The 15,927-nt window shown below is 41.9% G+C and overlaps 2 protein-coding genes and 1 long non-coding RNA gene across 3 annotated transcripts; 2 read left to right on the top strand and 1 right to left on the bottom strand.

Annotated features, from left to right (window-relative positions):
- The first annotated feature begins 137 nt into the window (after positions 1 to 137).
- LOC118144934 (uncharacterized) lies at positions 138 to 646 on the top strand. The gene is made up of 2 exons (XR_004729884.3): positions 138 to 333; positions 455 to 646. It is a non-coding gene; the product is annotated as an uncharacterized LOC118144934 (long non-coding RNA).
- A 3,136-nt stretch (positions 647 to 3,782) lies between these two features.
- Positions 3,783 to 4,322, bottom strand: LOC100406858 (biogenesis of lysosome-related organelles complex 1 subunit 1). The gene has a single exon (XM_009006003.5). The coding sequence runs from the start codon at positions 4,267 to 4,269 to the stop codon at positions 3,892 to 3,894; it is 378 nt and encodes a 125-aa protein (XP_009004251.1). The 5' UTR covers positions 4,270 to 4,322; the 3' UTR covers positions 3,783 to 3,891.
- An 8,590-nt stretch (positions 4,323 to 12,912) lies between these two features.
- Positions 12,913 to 15,681, top strand: RPS29 (ribosomal protein S29). The gene is made up of 3 exons (XM_017977081.3): positions 12,913 to 13,005; positions 13,259 to 13,358; positions 15,589 to 15,681. The coding sequence occupies exons 1-3, from the start codon at positions 12,944 to 12,946 to the stop codon at positions 15,595 to 15,597; spliced, it is 171 nt and encodes a 56-aa protein (XP_017832570.1). The 5' UTR covers positions 12,913 to 12,943; the 3' UTR covers positions 15,598 to 15,681.
- The last annotated feature ends 246 nt before the right edge of the window (positions 15,682 to 15,927 follow it).

Below are 15,927 nucleotides of genomic sequence, written 5' to 3'. Positions count from 1 at the left end.
ACTGCATCCCTTTTCCCTTAGCAGGGCGGGGTCCTCGCTGTGGACTGCATAACCGGACCGACCCTGTGAGATCCGGGCTCGCGACTCCGGAAACCGGCAATCGGCGAGGACGCAACATCTTTTGCCCCGTTCGCGCCGCTGGCGGCGGTGGTTGTTATTGTTTGGGCGGTTCTGAGGGTTTCAGCCGCTGACACTTTACGGGTTACCGGTGCACGTCCGGCCGCAGAGTTTCCCAAGGGAAGGCCGGTGTGCCTCTGCGTTACAGGGAAAGGCGCTTAGAACTTTCTGAGTGGTCCCAGAAACCAGTGAGGGCGCATTTTCCGGCGCGGACAGGTTGCTGGTGGTTTGGGTGGCTGCTCTTCCGAGGCACACCTGGCACGTCGGAGGGGGGCTTTATATGGCTGTATTTGACTTGGCAATTCCTGCTAAACAAATAATTTTTCATGGCGGATAGGGTGGATGGACTGACTGAATTAAGTGCACCTGAGGCGTGGAAAGACCGTCGCGACGGCACGAGGCCTCCGTCCTCTTGTTTCCCTTGGTTGAACCAAGGCGGGGCCCGGCTGGGGGGTGGGAAGCACAAGTTAATTAACAGTTCACTGTCGAGGTCGTAGTCTTGCCTTTTTAAAATTTGTGCTCTGGTCCTAGCCGTGAGTTAAACATTTTATTTTGTCTGAGTTATACTTCCATAATGGTAAAATGACGTTCAGAAATGCGGATTTTCCAATACAACTGTGACAAACTGTGATTCATTCTCAAATGAGGGTCCCTGTTTACCTGTTGAACCTGAAGTGTTGGCGGTTAATTCCTCATTCTTTAAAACGTAATAGTTCCTGAAAAATAGTGGTTAAGATAGAATTATGGCCGGGTGCTGTGGCTCATGCCCGTAATTACAGCACTTCGGGAGACTGAGGCAGATCGCTTGAGCCCAGGAGTTCAAGACTAGCCTCCGCAACGTGGCGAAACCTCGTCTCTACGAAAAATACAAAAAAATTAGCCGGGCGTGGTGGCGCGTGTCTGTAGTCCCAGCTAGTCTGGAGGCTGAGGTGGGAGGATCACTTGAGCCTGGGGAGGTCAACAGATTGCGGTGAGTGGTAATTGCGCACTGGCATTCCAGCCTGAGTGACACAGTGAGACCCCGTCTCAACTAAAAAAAAAAAAAAGATAAAATCACTTCACCTCCACTTAGTATTCCTGCATGTACATCTAGTAGAGCGTTAAAAAGCTACTCAGCATTTAGCAAGACTTAACCTTATGGCTAAAGAGAAAACGGACACTACAATTTTCAGACTATTAGACTTTATAGGAGTTACCTACTTTTGTTCTTTGGGTAATAGTGTACAAAAAATAAAACACCAGCCTAAATTATTACATTAAATGGACTCTTAACTGCTAGGTACAGTTGGGAACTAGGAAAATGTTAAAATCCTGTAAAAACTTAAAATTTTCATTAGAGTAGAAATGTTCCGCCCGGTTCGGTGTCTCATGCCTGTAAGCCCAATAATTTAGGAGGCCCAAGGCAGGAGGATCCCTTAGCCCAGGAATTCGAGATTAGCCTGGGCAATATAGTGAGACCTCGTCTCCACAAAAATTAGCTGGGTGGGGGTTTTGGGGGTGGGGGGGTCCCGCGGGTCCCGCCTGTAGGCTGACCCTGTGGATAGCTTGAGCCTGGGAGGCAGAGATTGCAGTGAGCGGGTATTGGGCCGCTGTCTTCCAGCCCGGCTGACAGAGGGAGACCTAGTCTCAAAAAACAACAAAAAGCCTCATTTTCAATCCTTTATTCCTTTATTTGGTGTTACTTAGGCTTGGGTTGTTGAAATAAATAAATCAATATAAATCAAATAAATAGAAGAAAGTTAAATGACAGTTCAATAGTGATTTTAGAGTGAAACTGGTATATACTGCCAAAAACGTATCTTCCTAATTGTCAGTCTCAAAAAACAGATCGTTTCCAAAGTATTTTTAAACATATATCAGTTTTTGATATCTCATTTCCCTTTCCAGATCCTCCCCTTTGTCTACTCAGTTTTAATGGTTCAAATAGTTGGATCTTACAACTAGAGTACACCTAAAGTTTTCGGTCTTAGCGGATTGTTTGTGAAGCTAACAGCACTTTGAACTTTACCACCATACAAATAAAATCTGCCCTTTGATCCCTACCCTTAATTACATCAAGTTAGTTTTCCTTGTAGACAGACTGAAAATGGAAACAACGAGTTTAAAATAATTGGGCTACAGGTTTTTGACATGAGAAATAAAAGAAATGACATCTAGATTTGTTTTTCTTCTGTAAAATGTGTTCCTCTTCTACCTGGCCTACAAACTGCATTCTTTTCTTTCTCTCTGTTTTGTTTATCCTAATTAATCTTATCAAATCCCAGTTCAGTTTTCACTAAACCTTCTTTAGCATCTTGACCTTCTTTTCTGCAAGCTCCAATTGCACTTTTCATTTATTTCCCTGGCTTTCTGGCACATATTAGGTGCTCAACAGTTAATGGATTTCTTTAACTTTTCCCTTCATTTGTACTCAAAGTGAACTTTGCTCACTTTGTAGCTCCCTAGATTTGAGCAAGTAAATTCACAGTCTCATCAGATTTTTAAAAAAATTTAGTTTAGTTTTGGAGACAGGGTTTCACCCAGGCTGGAGTGCAGTGGCAACATGCATAGCTCACTGCAACCTCAAACTCCTGGGCTCAAGCCAGCCTCCTGCCCCAGCCTCCCGAGTAGCTGGGACTACAGGTGCGTGCCACCATGCCCAGATGTGTTTTGTAGTGTTATTTTGTTTTTTGCTTTTTGCTAGAGATGAGATGTCTTGCTATGTTGCCTAGTCTAGATCCAATGGGCTAGCACAAGCAAGTACACATTGTCCATAGATTGTGACCTCCTTCTTTAAGAATCTCATGTGGGTGGGACATGGTGGCTCCTGACCTCAAGCTGTCCTCCTGCCTCAGTCTCCCGAAATTCTCCATGAACACATTGGATCCAGATGTTGGATTTATTTTTTTTTTTTTCATGATAAACAGCATCTAAGATTCACTAAAGCTAAATAGTTAACAAATACGCACCTATGCATCAGACCTCTAGCAATCTCAGAAAAAAAAAGTGCAGAAAAAATATCTCCAAATATGTTGCATTTATTCAGAAATGGGAAGAGAATATTAGAATTCAGGATGCACGAAATGGCAAGTCACAAGTATATCCAGTGAGGAAAGGGTAAAGGAAGCTTTTATTGGCAAAAAGGGCAAGTTCGCATAAAGCTGCTTGGAAACAAGCAAGAATTCTCTGGTTATCTGCAACTTGCACTCCTCTAAGTGCTGCCTTTCTTCGGTGACACTCTTTGATTATGTCTTATAGATTGTGTTTCCGTGATTATTTACTGATGAATAACCACCTTTCTATTCTTAGTATGGCCGTATCAATTGAGACCTGCATTACTTTGCTCCTGAGGTATTGCTAAATTTACTAGGTCTTCTTGCTTCAATACATTTATTCATTCATTTAACAGGTCTTTCGTTTTTTGTTTTATGTTTTTTTTTGGGGGGGGCAGGTTCACACTCTGTCCCCCAGGCTCTGAAAGTTCTGGAAAACCTCTGCAAAATTTTAATCGAGATAAAATTCAGATCTGATCAGGAAAGGTTCTTGTGGTCAGTAAAAAGATGACTTTGGAGGTAGAGCAAGCCTGAAAGCAGGTTTATCAGTTAGGAGGCTGCTGTAATAATCCATCATGCACACTGCAGTCGAATTAAATTTGTAGAGGGATATCCTGTCATAGAATCTTCAAGTTTTTTTTTTTTCTGAAATGGAGGCATGTTTTATTCAAGGCTTGTCAGTCTCCCTCCTTCCTGCTGTGGGTGAGGTAGAAGGGATGGGTGGAGGGAGAGGGAACAGGGGCTAGGAAGGGGCGGACTGCAGCTGCCCTTCGTAGACATATTCCAGTGCAGTGGCAATGGTGCGCATGTCCAGCTCGATGCTCCGAGCCCAGTTCTCCACATCCCCAATTTCCTTGAGTGCTTGGTTGAAGTTCTCCACCATTCCAATCCACTGGCCTGTCTGCTTGGCAAATTGGGCAGCCTGCACCTGTAGGGTCTTCACCTCATGGTCCAGCTTTCTCTGGTTCATGTAGGCCTGGGCTACACCCACATTGAGGTGATCCACCAAAGCTTCTGTCAGGCAGGTCGCTGCTGTGATAGCTTCTCGCCTCCTCTTCTCCTGCAGCTCCTTGTGTTCATTCTGTTTGGCCTGGTGTTCTTTCAGCAGGTGGGACAGCATGGTGGCGTCGGCCTGGGGGCTGGGGACCAGAATCTTCAAGTTTTAAAGCTGAAATGTCCTTTATAGATATTTTACTTCAATTCTCACATTTTACCCAAAAGGGAATGAAATTAAGAGTAAAAGTAGCCTATTTGACCATGACCTCATAGATAGTCAATGTTAGAATAAACAGGACTAGAACTCAAGTCTCAGATACTATATTTAATTTCTCCCAGAATCATTTATGGATTTCCATTCTTTTTCACAATTTAATTAAATACAGATGGCCAAAGGCTTGTCTTTTTTTTTTTTTTTTTTTTTTTTTTTTTTGAGACAGAGTTTCGCTCTTGTTACCCAGGCTGGAGTGCAATGGCGCGATCTCGGCTCACGGCAACCTCCGCCTCCTGGGTTCAGGCAATTCTCCTGCCTCAGCCTCCCGAGTAGCTGGGATTACAGGCACGCGCCACCATGCCCAGCTAATTTTTTGTATTTTAGTAGAGACGGGGTTTCACCATGTTGACCAGGTTGGTCTCGATCTCTCGACCTCGTGATCCACCCGCCTCGGCCTCCCAAAGTGCTGGGATTACAGGCTTGAGCCACCGCGCCCGGCCGGCCAAAGGCTTGTCTCTTGCTCCCTTTGGAATCCATGTTATATTTAATATTACCTAGCAGGACAACTCACCCCAGGACAGCCTCTGGTTTTTCAGTTCCTACTTAGCACCTGCCCCCAGTATATCTGTTTCTTGTGAGCTCACCTCTGCATTTTAAAATGTCTTTTTTTTTTTTTTTCCGATATGGAGTTTCGCTCTGTCACCCAGGCTGGAGTGCAATGGTGCGATCTTGGCTCACTGCAACCTCCGCCTCCCCGGTTCAAGCGATTCTCCTGCCTCAGCCTCCGGAGTTGCTGGGATTACTGGCATCTGCCATTATGGCCAGCTAATTTTTGTATTTTTAGTAGAGACGGGGTTTTACCATGTTAGGCTGGTCTTGGACTCCTGACCTCAGGCGATCCACTCTCCTTGGCCTCCCAAAGTGCTGGGAACAGGCATGAGCCACCATGCCTGACCAAAATGTCATATTTTATCCAGCACATTTGGGTGTTCAACACAAGAGGAATTTTATCCTGTTCAAAATATTGCTGTACGATTACTATTTAATACCTGTCTTCGCCTCTAGATGATATACTTCCTGGTTGCTGAGTCACTACTCTTATATGCAAAGCAGAGCATAGTGTTTATATTGCAGTAGGTACTCAATATATATTTGTAGAAAGAGTAAACAAGTATTGCTTTCCATTTATTCATTTAGCAAGTATTTGTGAAAGCATGCATTGTGCTAGAATAGAGCAGCCTTACATGCAATTAATATTGCTTGTGTTGGGATAAGTAGCCATTTGGGAGGGGAAAAAAGCTGAATTTCTCCCTCATTCCTGGAGAACAGTGACATAAATTTTAGGTGATTTCAAGATTTGAAATAAAAACTTTAAAAATATCACAGGAAAAACACGTGTAACCTTTGAAGAATTTTGATGCAAAGCCTAAAGGCAGTAGAGCAACAAGTCAATACATTTAATACATAGACTTTAAAACTTTTTGCATGGTGCTGATCTGAGTTCAGTGGTTGATTACAACCAGTTACATATTTATTTGTTCCTTCTCCACTCCCACTGCGTCACTGACTAGTCTAAAAAAATAAAAAACCTTTTTGCATGGAAAAATATACTATAAACATTTTTAAAATAAGAATCTGGGCCGGGCGCGGTGGCTCACGCCTGTAATCCTAGCACTTTGGGAGGCCGAGGCGGATGGATCACGAGGTCAAGAGATCAAGACCATCATGGTCAACATGGTGAAACCCCGTCTCTACTAAAAATACAAAAAATTAGCTGGGCATGGTGGCGCGTGCCTGTAATCCCAGCTACTTGGGAGGCTGAGGCAGTAGAATTGCCTAAATCCGGGAGGCGGAGGTTGTGGTGAGCTGAGATCGCACCATTGCACTCCAGCCTGGGTAACAAGAGCGAAACTCCGTCTCAAAAAAAAAAAAAAAAAAAAAAAGAATCTGGGATGGTGGCAAAGAAAATAACTTTGCCTCTAATATGAAGGTCAAAGGTGCATTCTTTTTAGGTATTTATAAATATATAAACTCTAGATTAGCAATGCATTAAAGAAATTGGGCTGTGGACTCAAAAAAGTTCCCAGATAAAGATATATGTCTGGCTTATAGACATAGGAAATCATGGTCTGTCTCATCAGAAAATCAAATTGAATCTTGCTAAATGGACTTTAAAAAATCAAATTGGACCAGGTGCGGTGGCTCATGCCTGTAATCCCAGCACTTTGGGAGGCTGAGGTAGGTGGATTACTTGAGATCAGGAGTTCAAAACCAGCGTGGCCAACATGGTGAAAAGCCATTTCTACTAAAAATACAAAAATTAGCCGGGCATGGTGGCTGACACCTGTAATCCCAGATACTCAGGAGGCTGAGGCAGGAGAATTGCTTGAGCCCAGGAGGCAGATGTTGCAGAGAGCCAAGATTACACCATTGCACTCCAGCCTGGGCAACAAGAGAAAACTGCGTCTCAAAAAAAAAAAAAATAATAATAAAATTGAAATAAGACATTATTTTTAGGCTAGCAAAAGGACAGATAGAAAAAAAATAATTGGTTCATAATGTTGGGAGATTGTGGGAAAACAGGTATTCTCCATGGGTATGAGTCTAAGTCTGAAGTGTTACAGTTTCTACTGGGAACACTTTTTTTTTTTTTTTTTTGAGATGGAGTTTCACTCTTGTTGCCTAGGCTGGAGTGCAATGGCGTAGTCTTGGCTCACTGTAACTTCCATCTCCCAGGTTCAAGCAGTTCTCCTGCCTCAGCCTCCCAAATAGCTGGGATTACAGGCATGTGCCAGCACACCTGGCTAATTTTTGTATTTTTAGTAGGAACAGGGTTTCTCCATGTTGGTCAGTCTGGTCTAACCTAAAGTAGCCCGCCTGCCTTGGCCTCCCAAAGTCTTGGGATTATAGGCATGAGCCACCGTACCCAGCCGGAACATTGTTAATATCTATAAAAGCTCATATTCTTTGGCCTAGCAGCTGTATTTCCAGAATTTCATAGCCATACTTTACTAATATCTTTATATATAGACATACTTTATAAAATCCTACTTTATAGACACCTTTTTGATCTATATACCTATAGATAGATATAATTTAAGTATGCAAAAAAAGATCATCCAAGAATGTTTCAGTTCACCTTTCAGCTCACAGCACCTGTTGTGCTGTGTATTCCTCTGTAACTTTTATACCCTTCTAAGATTATGATCTATTTGTGAGAAACACTGAGTATGGTATGATTTTGTTGTGTAAATGAAAAGAGATAAATATATAAAAATATAAATACCAATATGTACATATGCACACATATATATGTATACGTCTGTGTGTCTGTATAGTTCTTCAGATTTTTTCTTAAACATCCCTCAGCTGGGTGCAGTAGCTCACGCCTGTAATACAAGCACTTTGGAGGCTGAGGTGGGTGGATCACCTGAGGTCAGGAGTTCGAGACCAGCTTCAACTAAAAATACAAAAATTAGCTGGGTGTGGTGACATGTGCCTGTAATCCTAGCTGCTTGGGAGACTGAGGCAGGAGAATCACTTGAATCTGGGAGGCAGAGATCGTGCCACTGCACTCCAGCCTGGGTAACAGAGTGAGACTCTGTCTCAAAAAAAAAAAAGCAAAACCAAACCCCCAAAAACTGCTAACTTGTTGATTTGGACAGGGAGACTGGAAAATAGGGGTCTAGGGTTGGAGAAAGACTTACTTTTAACAATATATTTAATGTATGCATGTGTGTGTGTATGTTTTTTTTCCTTTTTCTGAGTTTCCTTTTCCAAAGTATGTTTTATTTAAAACATAATATGTACAGTTAATTAAAATATTAATATTTGCTAAAATAGATATGGAGAAACACATATATTAAACAATTTGGCTTTTTTGAAGGGTTAATAATTATTAATAAAGGTCTAATTCTAGTTGGGCAGGGCAGATGACGCCAGCACTTTGGGAGGCCAAGGCAGGAAGATTACTTGAGGTCAGGAGTTTGAGACCAGCCTGGCCAACATGGCAAAACCCCATCTCTACTAAAAATATGAAAGTTAGCTGAGAGTGGTTAGCTACCTGGGATACTGAGGCAGAGAATCGCTTAAGCCCTGGAGGTGAGGGTTTCAGTTAGCCAAGATGGTGCCACTGCACTCCATCCTGGGTTACAGAGTGAGACAGTGTCTCAAAGCAAACAAACAAACAAACAAAAAACTTAATTTGGACCAACTATACTGAAGTGTGCATATTGTAATAACCAAGCATGCAAAACATGTATCTTAGACTCTGATTATGGTGAAATAGATTTTGTAAAGTTTAGAGAAAAAGTATGATTCTATTTCTCAAGGTTCTGAAATTGAAGGTAACTCAAGAGAGATAAAAGTTTTTTTTTTTTTAACTTTTAGTTTCAAGGGTATGTGTACAGGTTGGTTCTATAGATAAATTGCGTGTCACAGGGGTTTGTTACATGTATTATTTCATCACCCAGGTAATAAGCTTGAGTACCCAATAGGTACTTTAACAGTCCTCACCCTCCTCCCGCCCTCTATGCTCAAGTGAACCCTGCTGTCTGTTACTTTCTTTGTGTCCATGTATATTCAGTGTTTAGCATTTGGTTTTCTGTTCCTATGTTAGTTTGCTTAGGATAATAGCCTCTAGCTCCATCCACGTTGTTGCACAGGACATGATCTTGTTCTTTTCTACGGCTGTGTAGCATTCCATAGTGTATCTGTACCACATTTTCTTTATCTAGTCTACTGTTGCCAAAAAATTGCTATTTAGGTTGATTCAATGTCTTTGCTATTGTGAAGTGCTGCTGTGAACATACACATTCATGTGTCTTTAATGTAGAATGATTTATATTCTTTTGGGTATATATCCAGCAATGGGATTGCTAGGTCAAATGGCAGTCTGTTTTAAGTTACCTAAGAAATCCCCAAACTGCTTTCCACAGTGCTGAACGAATTTACATTCCCATCAGCAGTGTATACACATAAGATGCAGGTTTTTTCTTTCTTTTTCTTTTTTTTTTTTTTTAAGACGGAGTGTTGCTCTTTCGCCCAGGCTGGAGTGCAGTGGTACAATCTTGGCTCACTGCAACCTCGACCTCCTGGGTTCAAGTGATTCTCTTGCCTCAGCCTCCTGAGTAGCTGGGACTACAGGCGAGTGCCACCATGCCTGACTAATTTTTTGTATTTTCAGTAGAGATGGGGTTTCACGGTGTTAGCCAGGATGGTCTCAATCTCCTGACCTTGTGATCCACCCGCCTTGGCCTCCCAAAGTGCTAAGATTACAGAAGTGAGCCACCGCGCCCAGCAGATGCAGGTTTTAAAATGATTAAATTCTGCATGGATGATCACAGATGATTGTAAGAATAATTGGAGAAAGAAAATTGGAGACATCTTGAATAATACTGTCTTAACATGCATATTATTCCAATGTACTTAAAAAATAAGATCTATACTCTTTAGTGTTAGAATGCTTCAATCTTATATGTATATTTTATTTTTTCAAAAGGAAAATATTAGTAGGGTTATCTGGGCAAGGACATTATGGCAGTTTTTTTTTTTTCTTTTTCTTTGTACTTCATTGTGCATTTTTTAAAAAAGAAAGAATCTAAACCCAAGAAATATCCTATTAGGGGAAAATGTGTTCTAAAAGAAGGTAAATTTCAAAGCCACATACAAAAGAGAATTAAGAAACTATAAGAAGACTACAGGATTAAGATAAAATCTCTTAGGTCAGGTGTGGTGGTTCATGCCTGTAATCCCAAGAGTTTGGGAAGCTGATGTGGGCAGATCACTTGGGGTCAGGAGTTTGAGACCAGCCTAGCCAACATGGTGAAACCCCGTCTCTACCAAATATATAAAAAATTAGCCAGGTGTGGTGACATGTGCCTGCAATCTCAGCAATTTGGGAGGCTGAGGCAGGAGAATCCTTTGAACTCAGGAGGTGGAGGTTGCAGTGAGTCAAGATGGTGCCACTGCACTCCAGCCTGAGCAACAGAGCAAGACTGCATCTCAAAAAAAAAAAAAAAAAAAAAAAAAAAAGTAAAATCTCTTGATAAACAGTGAGGTAAAATGATTTTTTAAAACTGTGTTCTCAGTTTATTGAAAAAGAAATGGATAATTCCATTGTTTGGGATAGATGGTGTCACATTATCTTAAAACTGAAAGGAAGTATGTACTTTTGCGATATCTCTATCAAGAAGAATAGTCTGTAGACTAGAATAGACATTAAACATTACTTAAGAATTCAGATAGTTTAAGATTGTTGGGCCAGGTGCTGTGGCTCACACCTGTAATCCCAGTACTTTGGAAGGTGCAGGCAGGTGGATCACCTGATGTCAGGAGTTGGAGACCAGCCTTTTGTACAAAAATTTACAATTTTGTACTAAAAATACAAAATTAGCCTGACGTGGTGGCGCATCCCTGTAATCCCAGCTGCTTGGGAGGCTTCAACCCAGGAGGTGGAGTTTGCAGTGAGTCGAGAAAAAGATTGAACAAAATGCAACTAATTGCTTCTCTGAACAAAATGCAACTAATTGCTTCTCATTTGTCTTTTTTTCCCCCCCTCTCCTAAATGAATACACTTTTTAGGCCCAAAGGATTCTATATCAGGGTACTAAAAATATTAATGTAACTGATCTAAGAACCACTGTAATCTTTTAAATATTATGGAGACCAACCAGGAGAGGCCTGAGAAATTGTGGACAAATGTTAGATTAGCTTTTGAGAGGCAGATGGCTTTTGGAAACCACACATTAGTGACTGATATAAATTATAGGAAAGTTGTAGAAGCTTGACATTGGGTCTTGCCCAATGAGGCTTTAATATAAAATACCTTTTCATTCCTATCACTAGGCCTTTTGTGCATCTTCTACTCTAGTTACACAAAGTTGTTCACCTTACCCAAACTCTTGGCTCAAGCTCTTCGTTTCACCAGGCATTCTGCTCCATCAAGTGCTACTTCAAAGGTCTCTCATATGTACCTCACGCTGGAATTAATTTCTCTTCTTTGGTCCTCTCATACTTCATGAGCACTCCCATCATTGAACACAGAATATTTTCCTTAGTTGTATAAATGTTGGTGTACAAACGTTGAAGGAAGAGGTCTTGGAGATAATCCTGTTTTTTACAGTAGATTAGATTAGAAAATTTTGAGGGCAAGAAACAAGTTACATCCAGTTTATTTATTATTTGTATTTATTTTTTAGTTTTAAGGAGCAAGGAATTTAATAGGCAGGAAAGAAGGGGGAAGAAAGAAAGAAGCAGCTCCCCTGTAGAGAGACAGAGAGAGGGGAGCTCCAAAGCTGAGACATAGAAACCCTATATCTAGTTTATAAATAGTCTCTGACTCCCCTCCTTCCTTAATCATATAATGCAATGCCTAACTTAATGATTGGGTTGGGGGGACCCCACTGGAACCCTGACATAATATACCTTAAAGAAGTGTATTTCAATTAAGAGTTTATATGTAAAGGTTTCTTGAATTGTTGCACCATGTGCTACATTTTATAAATCTAGTTAAAGCTTTGATTTCAGAGCAGTTTTATCTGGAGGCATTATAAATGACCATATGGAATTTAGGCATCTTTCAGCAGAAATTCGTTTATTGACATTTGTTTTTTTGCATTTGCTTTTCATTAGTTGTCACCAAATTATCTGGTCATAGTTGTCACCAAATTATCTGGTCAAAGCAACATATACTGCACATTACTTATTACTTTAAATTCAGCCAATCACATTTAAGAATTAAATATACTAAATGCCAAAGAATATATATATTTTTTCTGGAATGGTGTAGGTGTATTTCTTGGAAGAGTGTGTCAAAAAAATAAATATGAAAACGTACTCTATTTAACAAAATAAAAGCAAACCCTACCGTTGACTCGTGATTATTACAGCTGATTTTAAGTTGTTTTGTACATTTATTCCAGTAGGTGTCACTGGTGAGTCGATGAAAAAAATCCTTTCCCAAATGTAACGTTTTAAATAAAAGAAAGTAAAAGGTTTAATCAATAAGAGATTGAGAACATTCATTTCTTGGGAGTTCAAAATTAACGTATTTTTATTCAAAAGAGACAGGGTCTCGCTATGTTGCCCAGGCTGGAGTGCAGTGGCTATTCACAGGCGCGATCCCACTACTGATCAGCACGGGAGTTTTGACCTGCTCCGTTTCCGACCTGGGCCGGTTCACCCCTCCTTAGGCAACCTGGTGGTCCCCCGCTCCCGGGAGGTCACCATATTGATGCCGAACTTAGTGCGGACACCCGATCGGCATAGCGCACTACAGCCCAGAACTCCTGGACTCAAGAGATCCTCCAGCCTCAGCCTCCCGAATAGCTGGGACTACAGACACGCGCCACCGCGTCCGGCGGTCTAGTAGCGGCGCAAAATAGCACTAGAAGCTGTGTTGTAGTGACGTCATCAAGTGGGCCGGCCCACAACGCCTCCAAGATTCATCTCACGAAACAACCTGCCTACACTGCGCACGCGTTTCCTTTGAGCATTGCATTCTGGGTAAACTCTCAAAAAAACTTGAAAAGCGCATGCGTAGAGTAGCTCCTTCCTTTTACCTCGTTGCCTTTCCGAGAGCAAAATGGGTCACCAGCAGCTGTACTGGAGCCACCCGCGAAAATTCGGCCAGGGTTCTCGCTCTTGGTGAGAAATAGTCTGTGATTTTAGGGAAACGTTGCTCTAGATCGCTGAGCTGCTTAAAATCTAAAGTAGAGGAGGCCACGGGCGGCACTAGGGAGTAGGCCGACTGGGAGCCGCTGGTGCCGCCATTACAGGCCTGGGCTGGGGCCGGGAAGTCCCGGGAGGCGGGTAGTGGCCGTTTGAGTGCAGAGTCTTGTAACTTCTTTGACCTGCAAAACTGCTGTTTCTCTTTTTTTTTTTTTTTTTTTTTTTACAGTCGAGTCTGTTCAAACCGGCACGGTTTGATCCGGAAATATGGTCTCAATATGTGCCGCCAGTGTTTCCGTCAGTACGCGAAGGATATAGGTTTCATTAAGGTAGGCGTCCGTGGGCGTACTGCATGTTGTTTCCACTGTGGGGAGAGGGTCGTGGTGGTGATTTTTTTTTCTGCGGAAGACAACCGACAGATCTTCCCTCGGGTAGTAATTCTGAGCATTCGACCCAGAGCTTTTCCTCTTTTATAGTTGGTAGCTGGTGACAGTGTTGATGGTTTGGACAGTCACATTAATAGAATGGGAGGTGAAGGACTTAGTCTTTCCTACCCCTTTTTTACTTAGATAGCTTAGCCAGTTTTAGGTGCCATGTATTGTGTTGGGTGAAATAACTCACTTTACGGAAGCCACTAAAATTGTTTTACTTATCGGTCTTAAAAGTACCTGTAAGACAGAGTGAGACCCAAGCTGGAGTGCAGTGGTGTTCCAAGTTAGGGCTCACTGCAACCCCTTGAACCCACAGTGGGTTCAAGCAATTCTGCGACAGCGTCCGGAGTAGCTGGGATTATAAGCGCGAGTCACCACCCGCAGCAATACCTAGATATTTTCTTTTTTCTTTTTTTTTTTTTTTTTTTGAGACGGAGTTTCGCTCTTGTTACCCAGGCTGGAGTGCAATGGCGCGATCTCGGCTCACCGCAATCTCTGCCTCCTGGGTTCAGGCAATTGTCCTGCCTCAGCCTCCTAAGTAGCTGGGATTACAGGCACACGCCACCGTGCCCAGCTAATTTTTTTTGTATTTTTAGTAGAGACGGGGTTTCACCATGTTGACCAGGATGGTCTCGATCTCCTGACCTCGTGATCCACCCGCCTCGACCTCCCAAGTGCTGGGATTACAGGCTTGAGCCACTGCACCCGGCCAGTATTTTCTAACCAAATGTAAATATTAACCACTGACCGAAAAATGTTTGATAACGGCATATACTGGAATGAACTTGAGTTTTGGAGCCAGAAGGACATTGTTAGTATTCAGCAAACGAGGATCTGCCATTTAGTGGTTCTATCACTTGATCAAGTTAATGTTTATATGAGACTTTTGGCTTCTAAAAATCATGTACATAGTAGTTTGGTTTTTTTTTTTAGGTGAAAAAAATTTATAATTGGCTCTTGAGACAAAATCACCAGCTTTCTGATTCTTATTTTGTATTGAATAGTACCTACTTGTTAAAAATAGATAAGTTTATGGTCGTGTTCTGTAATGATGTAAAACTGTATTGCCCAGGCTGGAGTGCAGTGGCGTGGTCTCAGTTCCCTACAACCTCCTCGTCCCGAATTCAAGCGATTCTCCTGCCTCAGTCTCTGGAGTAGCTGGAATTACAGGCATTTGCCACCACGCGCAGCCTTTTATTTTTTGTGGAGGTGGGTTTCACCATGTCGGCCAGGCTGGTCTTGCACTCCTGATCTCAGGTGATCCGCCTGCCTTGGCCTTTCAAAGTGCTGGGATTACAGACGTGAGCCACCACGCCCTGTCTGTTGCAAATCGTTAATATGAATTCTGCAGTGCAACAGGGACAGAAAGTACCTGTGAACTCAGTTTTGGTAGCGTTGAGCAAATACTTTATCAGTGTATGCTTCCTGTTAAAATGAGGAGGTTCACATTATTCATTTGGGAGGTAGTATATGACCGAAGAAAATGGACCTTGGCCCGCCCCCTAGCTCTGTGTCCTAGATAAACTGGGCCAGGCGCAGTGCCTTACATCTGTAATCCCAGCACTTTGGGAGGCCAACGAGGTGGGTGGATCGCTTGAGTCCAGGATTTAAGCCACAAGCCTGGCCAACATGGTGAAAACCTGTGTCTACAGAAATTACATTAGTATGATTGCATGGGCCTGTGGTCCCAGCTACTCAGGAGGCCGAGGTGGGAGAATCACTTGAACCCAGGAGGCTGAGGCTGCAGTGAGTGTTGATGGCTCCACTGCACTACAGTCTGGGAGACAGCAAGACTGTCTCAAAAAACAAAAATGAACCGTGTAATTATAGTTGCCTGCTGAACAACTAACTCGTGCATTTCATAAAGATTTATTTAGTAGTGTTTTGTTTTGGGAAAAATTTTGAGGGAAGAAGCGGAAATAGCATTACTAAAAATCCTTCTAAAACATAGTTGATGTTTGCAGAGTACGCATTCAGTTAATATTTAAAGTATTCAGATCCTGGTGTAGTTAGTTTGGGTGGGTCAAAGGCCCATTTAAATACTCTATAATGAGCCAGTTTTTGTGAAAATCAAGTAGAGATTTTTAAAGCATTTTGAAATAATTTCTTACCTGCTTTTTTTTTTCAGTTGGACTAAATGATCTTCAAAGGATTATCCAAGACATCTGCCATGAAAAACCACGATAGTTCTTTGTACTTAAAATAAACATTTTAAAAAACCCTTCGGTTTATGAGTGTTTTAATGTGACTGGAATAGTTAATTGGTTATAGAAATATTTTAAAAATTAATATTTTATTACCTTCTCAATAGACTTGTCTCAATGGCTTATTTTCCCTGAGTTACATAAAACTATTAGTATCAGTACACTGGTAAATGCCAGTATGATTTTTATACTTTGAAAAATGTGGCAGTTTCATGCCTGTAATCTCAGCACTTTGGGAGCATAGAGTGGGAGGATTGCTTGAG

This window comes from Callithrix jacchus, chromosome 8 (genome assembly GCF_049354715.1).
Source record: "Callithrix jacchus isolate 240 chromosome 8, calJac240_pri, whole genome shotgun sequence".
NCBI classification, from domain to species: domain Eukaryota; kingdom Metazoa; phylum Chordata; class Mammalia; order Primates; family Cebidae; genus Callithrix; species Callithrix jacchus.
The sequence above is the reverse complement of the archived record's forward strand: the minus strand, read 5'-3'. Positions and strand labels throughout refer to the sequence as shown.